The following is a 13435-nucleotide window of genomic DNA, read 5'->3' on the forward strand; positions in this document are numbered from 1 at the left end:
GAAAATCAAGTATACTTCAATAAAAATAAATATATGAGTATCAGCAAATGCAATGCCCATTTTTAACTAACCAACGTTTTCAGCTGAAGATAATAAAATCTCTTTGCTTACTTCTGCTATTTCATTATAATATGAATATAGGAATTTTATTTCTTGGATATATGAAAAAGCAACCCTAAATTTAGTTATGGGAATATTTCTCTGAGAATAAAACTAAATGACCTATCCTAAGAGCTAGTCTGTATAAGGTTTTGATGATTAAGGGGTGAATGTAAACCTAAGTCCAATAAAGAACTGAATCTTCAGAACTGGATTATGACTAAGAAAACCTGGCAAATCAATAACCAGTAATGTCTAAAGAATACTGGAACATAAGGGTAGCACTCTTTATGCAGCCTAGAAAGGGGAAGATTAGACCGTAAGAACCTACTAGTGTTTTAATCCATTGTGGATAGGAAATAATTCATCAGGATTTGTTCTGTTTTCAGAGACTGGATTAAACAGCTCTTAAAATGATCTAATTGCCTCTAATCCAATTCTCTACTTACCGTGACATCTTTGGATTATAAATTCAGTTTCCTACATACCTCAGCTATAGATGAGGGGTGCCCTGGATCATATATACAAACATTTCAGTTATTAGAACAATATATCTACACTATCAACCAGTTTAGTGGCCTGCTAATTTACAGTCATTTAACAAACATTTACTGAATGCATATTTATTTGCTGAAGGTTTACAGAGATGTGTAAACTACTGTTATTTGTCCCTCAAAACAATCATAATCCTTATAAAGGAGAGAAACATGAAATTTAAAAATGTCATGGAACTGTAAGGACAGGCATCACAAGAACACCAAAGGTGAGCACCAACTACACATAATCTCAGTTTGGTTTGAAATTTCTAGTTTCCTTTTTTGTACTCTATTATCTGCTAAAAATACTGATAATCTGGTGATAAAACACATGTGACTAGTCAGATTGCATCTTGCTACCTTTTTCTTTTGTTCCTCTGTAGCTTTAATAATCCCTGGATCTGATTTCCAAGATTTTCCAAAATTGTAGAAAAGTGCAATACTATTGACAAGGAATGGAAGATGGATAAATAAAAAGTTGAGATGTACCTAAAGTTAAGGAATCTACAGAAGCAATGAAAACTAGTTATTATTATAGGTAAATTTATAATCGGTAAAATTTTATCACACACACAAAAAAAAACCTACAAAAAAATACAAGATGGTTTATTTATTACATCAAAATAGATTACATCTATACATGCTAGTCTATCTATTACATCAAAATAAATACATTTCCCATTCTGCTCATAAGTAAGTGTAAAAAATAAAAATGTGAATTGTTTATAAACTTTAAATCATGTAGGGTTATCTGACACTTTTTAAAAGTCAGTGAATACATTATTTTTAAATGATCATTATTTTGACAAAAATGAAGGGACTTCTCATGTTCAAAGTAATTAGCATATTATCAATATTTTATCTATATGCATTAAAATCTACCACACTTAGATATCACACCCATCTATTTAAAAGAGTGTTTTTACATTCTCTCTGTTGCCATTTTTGCCCACATTCAAGGTGACCTTAATTTTAGAAAAGGTACTTATAAACTTGCTTAAAACAGAAACAGTGTCTATGTTTACATTTTTCTACCTAATGAAAATATAAGAAATGTACTAGGCACTTATAAGTGAAGAATCAAAGACTATTTTCTTTTTTTTTTTTTTGTGGTACGCGGGCCTCTCACTGTTGTGGCCTCTCCCGTTGTGGAGCACAGGCTCCGGACGCGCAGGCTCAGCGGCCATGGCTCACGGGCCCAGCCACTCCGCGGCATGTGGGATCTTCCAGGACCGGGGCACGAACCCGTGTCCCCTGCATCGGCAGGTGGACTCTCAACCACTGCGCCACCAGGGAAGCCCCAAAGACTATTTTCAATAACACTGGGAGAAATAAAGCAATGTTGCTAGAGCAACACATTTTGGGGACACAAAACATACCACTTTCAAGATTTTACGTTAGGTACAAAAGCTGTTCACAAAATTTCCCACGAGAATGGTGCCTTCCCTGTACCAGAGAAGAAAGGAAAGGCCTCATCACCAAAGCCTGGGAAGGACTCTGACAGACAGGGACCTGTGTTCACATACTGACTGCACTAACCCTTCTCTTCCACTAGTCTCCCCACACAGCTCCTAGTCACATCCCCATAACTGACTGCCCCTAGCTCAAATCCTCTGTCTTGTCATTTCTTCACAAATGTATCGTTTCTTTGCTAAAAGGCATAAAGATTCCTACTCTGGTCACTTCTTCAGGTTTTCATTATTTATGAAGGCCCCCATGTACATGTTAAAAAAAAACCCGAAAGATTTAATAAAATGTTAGGCTGGGAATTCCCTGGTGGTACAGCGGTTAGGAGTCCTCATTCTCACTGCCGAGGGCCTGGGTTCGATCCCTGGTCAGGAAACTAAGATCCCACAAGGCACAGGGTGCGGCCAAAAAAGAAAAAAAGATTTTATGTAGTACAAGTATCATACAAACATTCTGTAAGACTTTTGGACATTATCATGTATACACACTCTTTACATTTCTTATGAAGCACAGGTAAGAAAGAACAGCTTCATGAATGAAACAACCCTATATCTGTTTGGTAAATATGAAAACACTAAACAACCACTTAAAATACAAGAGGAAAAAAAGGAAGAAGAAAGAGTAGTTAATGTCACCTGCCATATATAAAAGTGATTTCTCTTTCTCCAGTCCCCTATTTATTCCCAACTTTCACCATCCTTATTCCCCAAAATCCATGGGTACAGCCAGCAGAGAATAAACAGAAAGTCAAATTTTCAGCTCCTCCAACAAGCAAAATTCACTTAAGAATAAAGCTGGATAAACGTATGTGCAACGAATGCTGAACCGTGGCATTTTCAGGGCAGTATCTTATTATAACAGTTTCAAAAAGTGCTAACACATAAATATATAGGTCAGGTTCTTACAGTCTGGATTAAATTTGCAGGGAGCTAACTAGCAGCTCAGTAAATGACTACAGGTTTGAAAGGGGTATTCAGGAATTAAATATCAGATGAACTTAAAGAATTTGTCTTTTTAAAGGTAAAGAGATCAGATATCTTCAAATGGTAGTTTAAACTTAGCTTTAGCAATAGATCAGTGCAGTTAATTTAAAGCATTTAACAGAAATAATTTTTTGGTATGGCTGTTTTTTGTAAACCTTTTTTCCTAATGGAAGTTAGAAAACACTAAAAAGCATAAAGACAAAAACAATAACTCTACAACCTAGAGATAACTCCTTTTATTTTCGGTATTCTGCACTTTTAATCATAATTGAGATCACTGTGTATTTATTAACACTAATAAAATAACACTTATTTATCACTGACTACAAGCCATTTAGGCTGCACAAAAACCCTATGATAAAGCCTGCTGCTATCCCCATGACAAAACTGAGGTTAATTAAGCAGTCTAAGATTAAAGAATGGATTAGAGGTGGAGCTGGTATTACAAGCTAGGCTCTTACTACCTATGCTATTCTGCCTCTCCAAAGTGCTCGGCAGTATATCCTGGGTCATTAAATATTATGGGAACAATGTCTTTGGGTATGAACATTTTTATAGCTTGATATATATTTTTATACCATCAGATTATTTACAGAAATATACACCAATTAATAACCCCACTAGCAATACATATTTGTTGATCACTATGTTTGCATTAGCATTGAGTAAAGGAAAAAAGGTGCAAATTTAGAAGAGAAGCACTATTTTATTCCTAATTTATATTTATGTTTTTATGCTTAAACATTCCTCCAATTAGAGATAAAACAAATACTTGTCATCAACGTTTTCATTTAAATGTTTATGGAATCTTCTTTTTCTATTTAACTCTTTAATCTACTTGGATGTTATTTTGATGCCTGCTGTGAACTGAAGCTCTAACTTACCATAATACCCCCAAAATGAACCAAAAACGGTAAATCAAACCAACCAAGTGACCCGCAAAATGCCAGCAACAACTTCGGAAAGAGGACAAGCCACACTATACTATAAAGTTCAAACTGGAGGTCAAGGAAAGCAGATGATTCTGGTGAGACAGGCCACCTGGGGTAGTTCTTAATCCCACCTCCATCTGTATTAGTAGTCTGGGAAATGTGGATGAAAATACAAAGTCAGAATTCTCATCAATCCCACCCTGGACTTCTGCTATGGACTGAATCATGTCTCCCCTCTTCCAAATTGATATGCTGAAGCCCTAACTTATAATATGACTGTACCTGGAGATAGGCTCTTTAGGAGATAATTAGGTTAAATGAGGTCATAAGGGTGGGGCCCTAACCCAACAGGACTGTGGCTGTATAAGAAGAGGAAAGGAGAGATCTCTCTCACTCTCTTCCTGCCATGTGAGGACACAAGGAGAAGGTGACTGTCTGTAAGCCGGGAAGAGAGCCCTCACCTGAACACAACCGTGTGGGCATCCTGATCCAGAACTGTGAGAAAATTAATTTTTGTTGTTTAAGCCACCCACTCTAGGATATTCTGAAATAGCAAAGATCTAAGTATCAGAAAGAAGTCATTTTTCTCTAAATTATTCTATAGCTTAAACAGAATTTCAATCAAAATTGCATTAGGCTTCCCATGGAACTTAAGGAGCTGATTTTTAAAAATTTAAGTAGAAGTGCAAAGGGCTAAAAAGAGGTAAGATATTCCTGAGAAACAAAGAAGTTGGGAAACTTGGCCTACCAGATACCATGAGTTAAGAATAAAGCTACAGTAATATGATAATACAGTACTGGTAAGGCACACAGATCAGTAAACCAAATAGAGTACAGGAAACTTGATAAATATCGAGGTTGATACTGCAACTGAGTGAAGAAAGAGTGTGTTGGAGCAATGAGTTCTCTAATGAGCAAAAAGGAAGACACTGACCTCTCCCGTCACATCATTCGCTATACACAGTAGTCAAACACATGTGAACTAAGAACTTTTGTAAGAGTATCTTTAATGACTTCACAGAAACCTGCACATGTGCACAAAAAATATATACAAGAATATTTATAGCAGTATTGTTGGAATCCACAGGTGATGACTGGATACCTAAAGATAGGGATTAAAAAGCTTAGAAAATATGAGAAGGAAACTAGCAGAGATACATGTAAAACTGAAGAAGTCCTAAGAGTAAACTACAGGAAAAAATGCTCAAGAGGAAAATGCATAGGAAAGAATGGTAAAAATGATAATTCTGCACTGTTTTGATTTTTACATATGTAATGATCCAGGTTCCGTAAGTTTCTCACATCCACCTTTGGTTTAAGAAGCTTAAGACCTGATTGAAAAATAATTATTTTTAGATATAAAATTTCTAATAAGTTATTTCAAAAGTGTTGCCAACACAATAAACAGTAGACTCTACTGTTTACCACAGTGAATTTTAGAGTTGTTTATTATAAAAGAAGTAGGGTCAATGAACAAAATTTTCAAATAAATAAAAGCACAAGAAAATCACTCACAAATCTCACACCCAGAAATAACCACAGCTAAAATTACATGTACTCACTTCCAGCTCTTATTATTCACACGTTTTAAAATTAGAATCTCTCTGTAAATACAATTTAGTATTTTTTCATTTGTTATTATTTCATTTGTTATATTCTAAGTATAAGCCCATATCACTAAGTCTTAGAAAAGCATTTTAATGGCTATTTTATCCTGTACCATATGTCGCATAACTGAAAACTCTTTCCTCCTATTCAGGTTGGACATTTAGGTTATTTCCATTTTTTCCCTATTATATTGTAAATGGTACTATGATAAACATCCTTGTAAATAAATCTTTGATCTTATCTCTTATTATTTACTTATGAATAATTAAGAGATCAAAGGCCCTTTCTACAGGTTGCTAAATTGCTTTCTAAGAAGGTTTAGGAACTTAAAAATTATGTTCAGAGTAGAATATAGGGCTTTTGAAGACATACTGTATCAGGTCAAAGAGCTGGGTTCTATATCAGACTCTCAATAATTACCTAGCTATGTAACTCTGAGCAAGACATACAACTTCTCTGAACCTCAATTTTTCCATCAGTTAGAAAATAGCATTACGATTTGTGTGGTTTATTTTTTTAATCTCAAAGAATTGTTCTGAGAACCAAGTAAAACAACATATCTGAAAGAACTAGAAACCAGAAAATCACTAAACAAATATAACATGTATATGGGGTAATACTTATCTAACTTAAATCGGGTAACATATTATGAGAACTAAAACAACTTTTATACAGTTGATCCTCATGCCTACTAGCTAGAATTTATTTGTAACTCCAAAATCAATATTGACAGTGCTTTTGCAGTCATTTGTATGTGCAAAGCAGCAAGAAATATGAGCTGCCCTATGCACACATTCCCCGCTGAGTTACACGAGGCAATACTCTGCCTTCTTGTTTAGCATTTGTGTGCTTCTTTTGGTGATTTTGCTGTTTAAAATGGTCTCCAAGTATAGTGCTTAAGTGCCATCTGATGTTCCTAGGCACAAGTCTTTATACACAGACTATATAAAACTCTCTGGCATAAAGTTTTCATTATTTGTTACTTTACTAATTATCCTGTTTTTCTCTACTTACATCCAAACAGATTAATAAGAGTACAGCAACAGTCTAAAATTATTTTGAGATGTGAATCTGACTTTTTTTCTTGAACATAAAATTTACTGTCCAATTTAGGAAGCAAAGTTAGAAAATATGTCTGGAATACTAAAGTCATTTCAGATGTCAGTGCTTTTTTATAAATTTAAAATAGATGAGGTACTGAAAATGAGCAGATACATTTTACTCATTAAATGTTCCAATAAGACAGTTCTAATGCTTAATAAATCCCTGAAGAACAATTTTTATATCAAAGTATAATACAAGCCCAGAATGGGCTAGTGAAAACTGCCACATGGAAAAATTTCAGTAGACACTATGCTAAGAAAGTATTTAAAACGTACTATACTTTCTAAAAGTAATCCTACAATGCTGTGAAAATATAAGAATTAGAAGCGTAGTTACAATTCTGAGGCTCCATTTCACAAAGAAAGTTAGCATATCTTGCTTTTGTCTAATACACAAGACAACTTAAAAAGAATGCAATATTAAAACATGTAACACTGTGAAGTGAAACCAGCTATTAATTAATTTTGTTCAGAACAGTTAAAAGTTACTGAATAATTCATACCGTTTAAAATCTTATATACTTTTTATAGCAATGTTTTGAAAAAATGATTAAGACATTTATGAAACATGTACCTTTATTATAATAAAATAGACTGTCTTACTGGTTGATTTTTTCCATTAAAAATATCAAAAATTGACATTGTCCTTATTTCTTGAGATGTGACTGACTTCTTAAGATGTGAGATCTGAATCTCATGCATACACACACATTTACAATTTCAAATTATATTACTTTTTAAAAGTATAGTACATTGAAATAATATGCTGAAGTTAGCAACATTTGAAGATACAGCATTACATGCTTTTCATGAAGCAAAAGAGAAAATTAACTGTTACCTACCACAGCAAAATAGTAAGTTGTGATAATAAGAAAATATTTAGAGAAAATAATTTGACCCTAAAATATGGAAATCACAGTTCAGTAGAAAGGTTCAGAGTAAGTGTTATAGAATAAGACAAATATGTGTTTCGACCCTGCTTTATTAGAGACTAGCTGTGTGACCTTGGGCAAGAATAACAGCTTAACCTATTTAAGCCTAAACTGTCTCATCTATAAAATGGAAGACAACAGTACTAACGTATAGGATGTATACTAAATGGCGCACAAAGTATTTAAGACAATCCCCTTAAAAAATCAATAAATGGTCACTATTAGTATTATTGCTGATGTTATTAAAAGCAGCTTTGAAAAGCAATTTATTAAATATGAAACATTTAAAAACAATACATTAGTTCATACTTATTTTTCTAGGAATACTGTTTTACTGTAGCACGTTGTGAGTAGTTCAGCTCTTATGTTAAATTATTATTAAACTAAGACCTTTATAACCAAAGGATATCATTCCAAAACCAGAAGAACCACGTCACATACATCCAGAATTTGGTTGCCAAATATATTCCAAGGGGCAATGCACTATGCATTGAATGATCAAAAAAGGATCTGTAAAACACAAGAAGTTTTATAGAATTTGAACTCTATATTTCATTGTAAAAAAGGATATTTATTTATTTAAATGAAAATCACATATATTCTGTATAGTATACTCTTAACAAAACCCAGAAATCCAGGATGCTTAAATATCAATACTGTTTTCATAGTACTCAGTAAGAAATGAGTGCACAGCTGAATGACTCAGCAAGAGTCTGAAGCTACTTTTAATTCATCAGAATTAAAATTATATTCTATGTACTTTTCAACTTTAGAATTTCACTGTATTCCTATTCTCTTAAATCAATAACTCACTTTAGTATATATAGTAACTCTATCACCCAGCATATTACCCACCAAAGACATAATTTTAACAAATGAGTGCAAAGCAATTCCCAAGTTTTTCTCTATGTTTCATCATTATTTCTCCTTACCTACACATTCCCACTAAGCTTTCAGCACATCTTCTCAAAGAGAATGAACTCGCTAACTTGGAGGAATTAAAGGTCATTATTTACAGCATTCAGAATTCAGGAAAAATAAATACTGATAAATTTTATTAAACATAAGCAGGATCAACCATCCATATACACTAAGTAGGGAGTATTGGTGAATTCCTACCTACACTACCCCTTGGAGCACCTAGAAACACTAAAATGAGATTAATTACCTAGAATTAAGCCTCCTCCTGAGAGTTACCACATTAGTGCATTACCAGTCATTCCCATCTCTCTCTGAATTATTTTCAGAACTCTCTTTTGAAATTCTGGTGAAAACAAGGTACTAAAGGAATGGAAATTAGGTGGGAAGTTCTGGATCATAAATGCCTGCCTAGTTTGCTGGATGGGCCACTTTAGGGGAATAGGATCTAGGGATAAGAAGAAAAGGGCATGATCACAATGTTTAAGTAAAAAAAGAGAAAATTAAAAACAAAACAAAACTGAGCGTTACTTCATATGCTTAGACTCTACCTTGTGCTAAAATCAAACTTCTTTCTTGCACACTGCCTATGATCAAAGAAAATATAATTCCTATGGAAAGGTAAGCTCAAGCATTATAGTTACCCAGAAATAAGCAATATATATTACATTTAGAGTTCAACAAACTTGAGTCTACTTCTATTGAAATGCCTTAAAAATTTAGCCTTAAAAATTACATGTTAGACTTTGTCACTGAAAGTACCTTTAGAGTCATTTTTAACAACAATGTTAAAAATGTTAAAGATTTCAGATATAAATCTGCCAAAAATTCTTTAACATTAAATTAAGATCAAACAAGTTATATAAAGGCAGTGTTCTAAATATACAAAACATTAATTTTATATAGCCAGGTCCAAACTATATTCTTACATGTCCAGTTAAAAATATAGCTAAAAACAACACACTTACTTTGAAAGAAACTGTACTGTAGCCCAAACGCCACCATACATTAGCCCTTTAATGAGCCAAGAATCAATATTTAGGTTTGCTATAAACCCAACCAGCCAAATAACTAGGAAAGGAGTTCCCAGCATTACTTTCTGCCGAAATTCCTGTACAGAAAAAAAAAAAAAAAGAGAGAAACTTTTGCATGTTTCAAGTAACCTCAATGTGAATCACTGTTACCTTTGTGAAAACATAGAACAGGGGTGAAATTCATTCATTCAAATGTATCTACTATGTACAGATACTATTTAAGGTGTTAGCCTCTGTTTTCTAGAAAGAGGTATTAAATAAACAATTTAAAAGTTCTTGGTTAAAACTGTAGACAATGAGCATAGAAGTTAGAGGACTGGGTCTAGATAGTCAGATACAGGAGACAGCTGTACCACCTGCCAACACGTGGACAGGCTAGAAAACAGTTCATGAGAATACCACCCAGTTTAACAAAAGCATTCATAACTAAGGAGACAAGGGCAACCAGAGTGACTGTAGGCCCAACAGCTATATCAGAGAAGGAAACCTGAGTATGCTTGGCCTGGAGAAGATATTTTGAATAATACATATATATACATACACAGTATATTAAAACCTTAAAGTAAGATAGAGAATAAAATCAAACAAACTACAGGGTCCCAGAGACCACAGAATGGAGACGTTGTGCCTCTGAACACATATCAAAGCAGAGTGCTTAATATTTCAGACGTAGTACCATTTCACTTTTGTACTGGTCTGTTAGAAATACTCGTTAAGTATAAAACCTGCCTGCTTCCCTGGTATCTTCACAGCAACACAAAGTCTACTGCCGCTCCTACATAACAGCCCTTCACAAACTTACAAGCAGCTGTTAAGTCTCTCGAGTTACCTTAAGTGACAAAACTATGATATTCCAGCTGTGATCCAACGAGGTTCAGAGTGTAAATATTACTCTCATCGTTGAATATTTACCTTTCTGAAGGCCAAGATTATATTGTATTATGCCTCTTTTATTTTTAGCACACCTTTCATACCGTTGGCTTCTACTGAAATAAATACTTTTTCATATAAATGACCATGTCTTCCCCAATTCAGCCAGTGTAATTCATTTTCTGAACTAATTGTGTAATTTTAACTTAGACGTATAATTAAACATATTGACTTCAGAGTTTCATTTTATGCTGTAGTGAAATAACACCCTCCCAGTTTGTTTCTTCATCTCTATTATGTGTGAATTTCATATCAAGACATTAGAGAAAGTTTACAACTGGGAGGAGAGAGTGTATGACTAAGGGTGGGTATTGGTGGGAGAGAAGGTGGACATGTGTCATTTGAAAAAGTATTTTCTAAAATTATCTTTAACTTGGTTTGTTTTTAGTCAAGACACTTGTTCTCCCTCAGCAATGGCCACATTTTTTCATTATTAATGGCCACACTTTTTCACTATTAAAAATTATGACACAATTTACATACAGTGAAATTCGCCCTTTTTTGTGTACAGTTCTCTGAGTTTTGATGAATATACACAGTTGTGTAACAAGCATGAATATCAAGACACAGAACAGTCCCATCAAGCCCTGAAATACTCTATGCCACCAGGCCTAAGCCCTGGCAACCACTAGTCTGATATCTGTCCTTTTACTTTTTCCTTTGCAGGAATATCACATAAAAGGAGTCATACTGAATGCAGTCTTTTAAATCTGGCTTCTTTCACTTAGCGAATGCATTTGACATTCATCCATATTGTTACGTGTATTAGTAGTAAGCTCCTTTTTAAGGCTGAGTAGTATTCCATTACAGGATGTGTCACAGTCTGCTTATCCATCCCCCAGCTGAGGGATTAAGCTTGTTTCCAGTTTCTGACTGTAAATAAAGACATCATAAGCATTCACATATAATTTTTTGTGTGAATATAGGCTCATTTCACCTGGTTAAATACTGATGTGTGTGATTTCTGGATTTATTTCAAGCTGTCATTTAATATACATATTATAATACTGTAAAGATGTAATGGTGATGCGCTGCATTTGTAGACATGAAAAATCTATTTTCTCGTACATTTCATTACAGAACGTTTCTAATATATAGTAAATTTGAAAGTATTTTATAGTGAATATCTGTATATCCACCACCCAGATTCTACATTTCAGTAATCTATTTTTTAATTAAACTTTTTATTTTGAAATAATTGTAGATTCACATGCAGTTTTTTTTTTTTTTTTTTTTTTTTTTTTTGTGGTACGCGGGCCTCTCACTGTTGTGGCCTCTCCCGTCGCGGAGCACAGGCTCCGGATGCGCAGGCTCAGCGGCCATGGCTCACGGGCCCAGCCGCTCTGTGGCATGTGGGATATTCCCAGACCGGGGCACAAACCCATGTCCCCTGCATCGGCAGGTGGACTCTTAACCACTGCGCCACCAGGGAAGCCCCACATGCAGTTTTTGGGTTGTTTTTTTTTTAAAGACATTGGGGATAGGAGCTTATTGATTAATTTATTTATTTTTGCTGTGTTGGGGTCTTTGTTTCTGTGTGAGGGCTTTCTCTCGTTGTGGCAAGCGGAAGCCACTCTTCATCGCGGTGTGCGGGCCTCTCACTATCGTGGCCTCTCTTGTTGCGGAGCACAGGCTCCAGACGCGCAGGCTCAGTAGTTGCGGCTCACGGGCCCAGTTGCTCTGTGGCATGTGGGATCTTCCCAGACCAGGGCTCGAACCCGTGCCCCCTGCATTAGCAGGCAAATTCTCAACTACTGCGCCACCAGGGAAGCCCACATGCAGTTTTTTAAAACCATTTTTTAAACTGATGTAGTTAATCTGCAATGTTGTGTTAGCTTCAGGTGTACAGCAAAGTGACTCAGTCATACATATAAAAGAATATATATATATATTCTTTTACAGATTCTTTTCCATTATAGGTTATTACAAGACATTGAATACAGTTCCCTGTGCTATATAGTAGGTCCTTGTTGTTTATCTATTTTATACAAAGTAGTGTGTATATGTTAATCCCAAACTCCTAATTTATCTGCGCCCACCCCGTTATCCCTTCTGGTAACCATAAGTTTGTTTTCTATGTCTGTGAGTCTATTTCTGTTTTGCAAATAAGTTCATTTATATCATTTTTTAAGATTCCACATATAAGTGATATCATATGATATTTGTCTCAGACTTACTTCACTTAATATGATTTCTAGGTCCATCCATGTTGCAGCAAATGGCATTATTTCATTCTTTTTTATGGCTGAGTAATATTCCATTGTGTATATATACCACATCTTCTTTAGGTTGCTTCCATGTCTTGGCTATTGTAAACAGTGCTGCTCTGAAAATTGGGGTGCATGTATCTTTTCAGATTAGAGTTTTATCCAGATATATGTCCAGGAGTGGGATTCTTGGATCATATGGTAATTCTATTTTCAGTTTTTTAAGGAACCTCCATACTGTTCTCCACAGTAGCTGCACCAATTTACATTCTCACCAACAGTGTAGGAGGGTTCCTTTTTCTCCATACCCTCTCCAGCATTTATTATTTGTAGACTTTTTACTGAGGGCCATTCTGGTGTGAGGTGATACCGCATTGTAGTTTTGATTTGCATTTCTCTAATAATTAGCTATGTTGAGCATCTTTTCATGTGCCTGATGGCCATGTGTATGTCTTCTTTGGAGAAATGTCTATTTAGGTCTTCTGCCCATTTTTTCATTGGGTTGTTTGTTTTTTTGATATTAAGCTGTATGAGTTGTTTGTATATGTTGGAAATTAATCGCTTGTCAGTAGCATCGTTTGCAAATATTTTCTCCAATTCTGCAGGTTGTCTTTTTGTTTTGTTTATGGTTTCCTTTGCAAAAGCTTTTAAGCTTAATTAGGTCTCAATTGTTTATTTTTGTTTTT

At 34.7% G+C, this 13435-nt stretch overlaps 1 protein-coding gene across 1 annotated transcript in view; it reads right to left on the reverse strand.

The window, feature by feature from the left end:
* The window catches only part of ZDHHC17 (zDHHC palmitoyltransferase 17), a 102909-nt gene that overhangs the window by 12611 nt on the left and 76863 nt on the right, over positions 1-13435 (reverse strand). Inside the window, exons 9-11 of the mRNA XM_081247966.1 lie at positions 9547-9689; positions 8068-8170; positions 996-1118 (exon numbers count right to left, since the gene is read on the reverse strand). Coding sequence (XP_081104092.1) covers positions 996-1118; positions 8068-8170; positions 9547-9689 — 369 coding nt within the window. The remainder of the gene's footprint in view (positions 1-995; positions 1119-8067; positions 8171-9546; positions 9690-13435) is intronic.

The sequence above is a fragment of the Mesoplodon bidens genome (genome assembly GCF_964165515.1).
Source record: "Mesoplodon bidens genome assembly, chromosome: 11".
NCBI classification, from domain to species: domain Eukaryota; kingdom Metazoa; phylum Chordata; class Mammalia; order Artiodactyla; family Ziphiidae; genus Mesoplodon; species Mesoplodon bidens.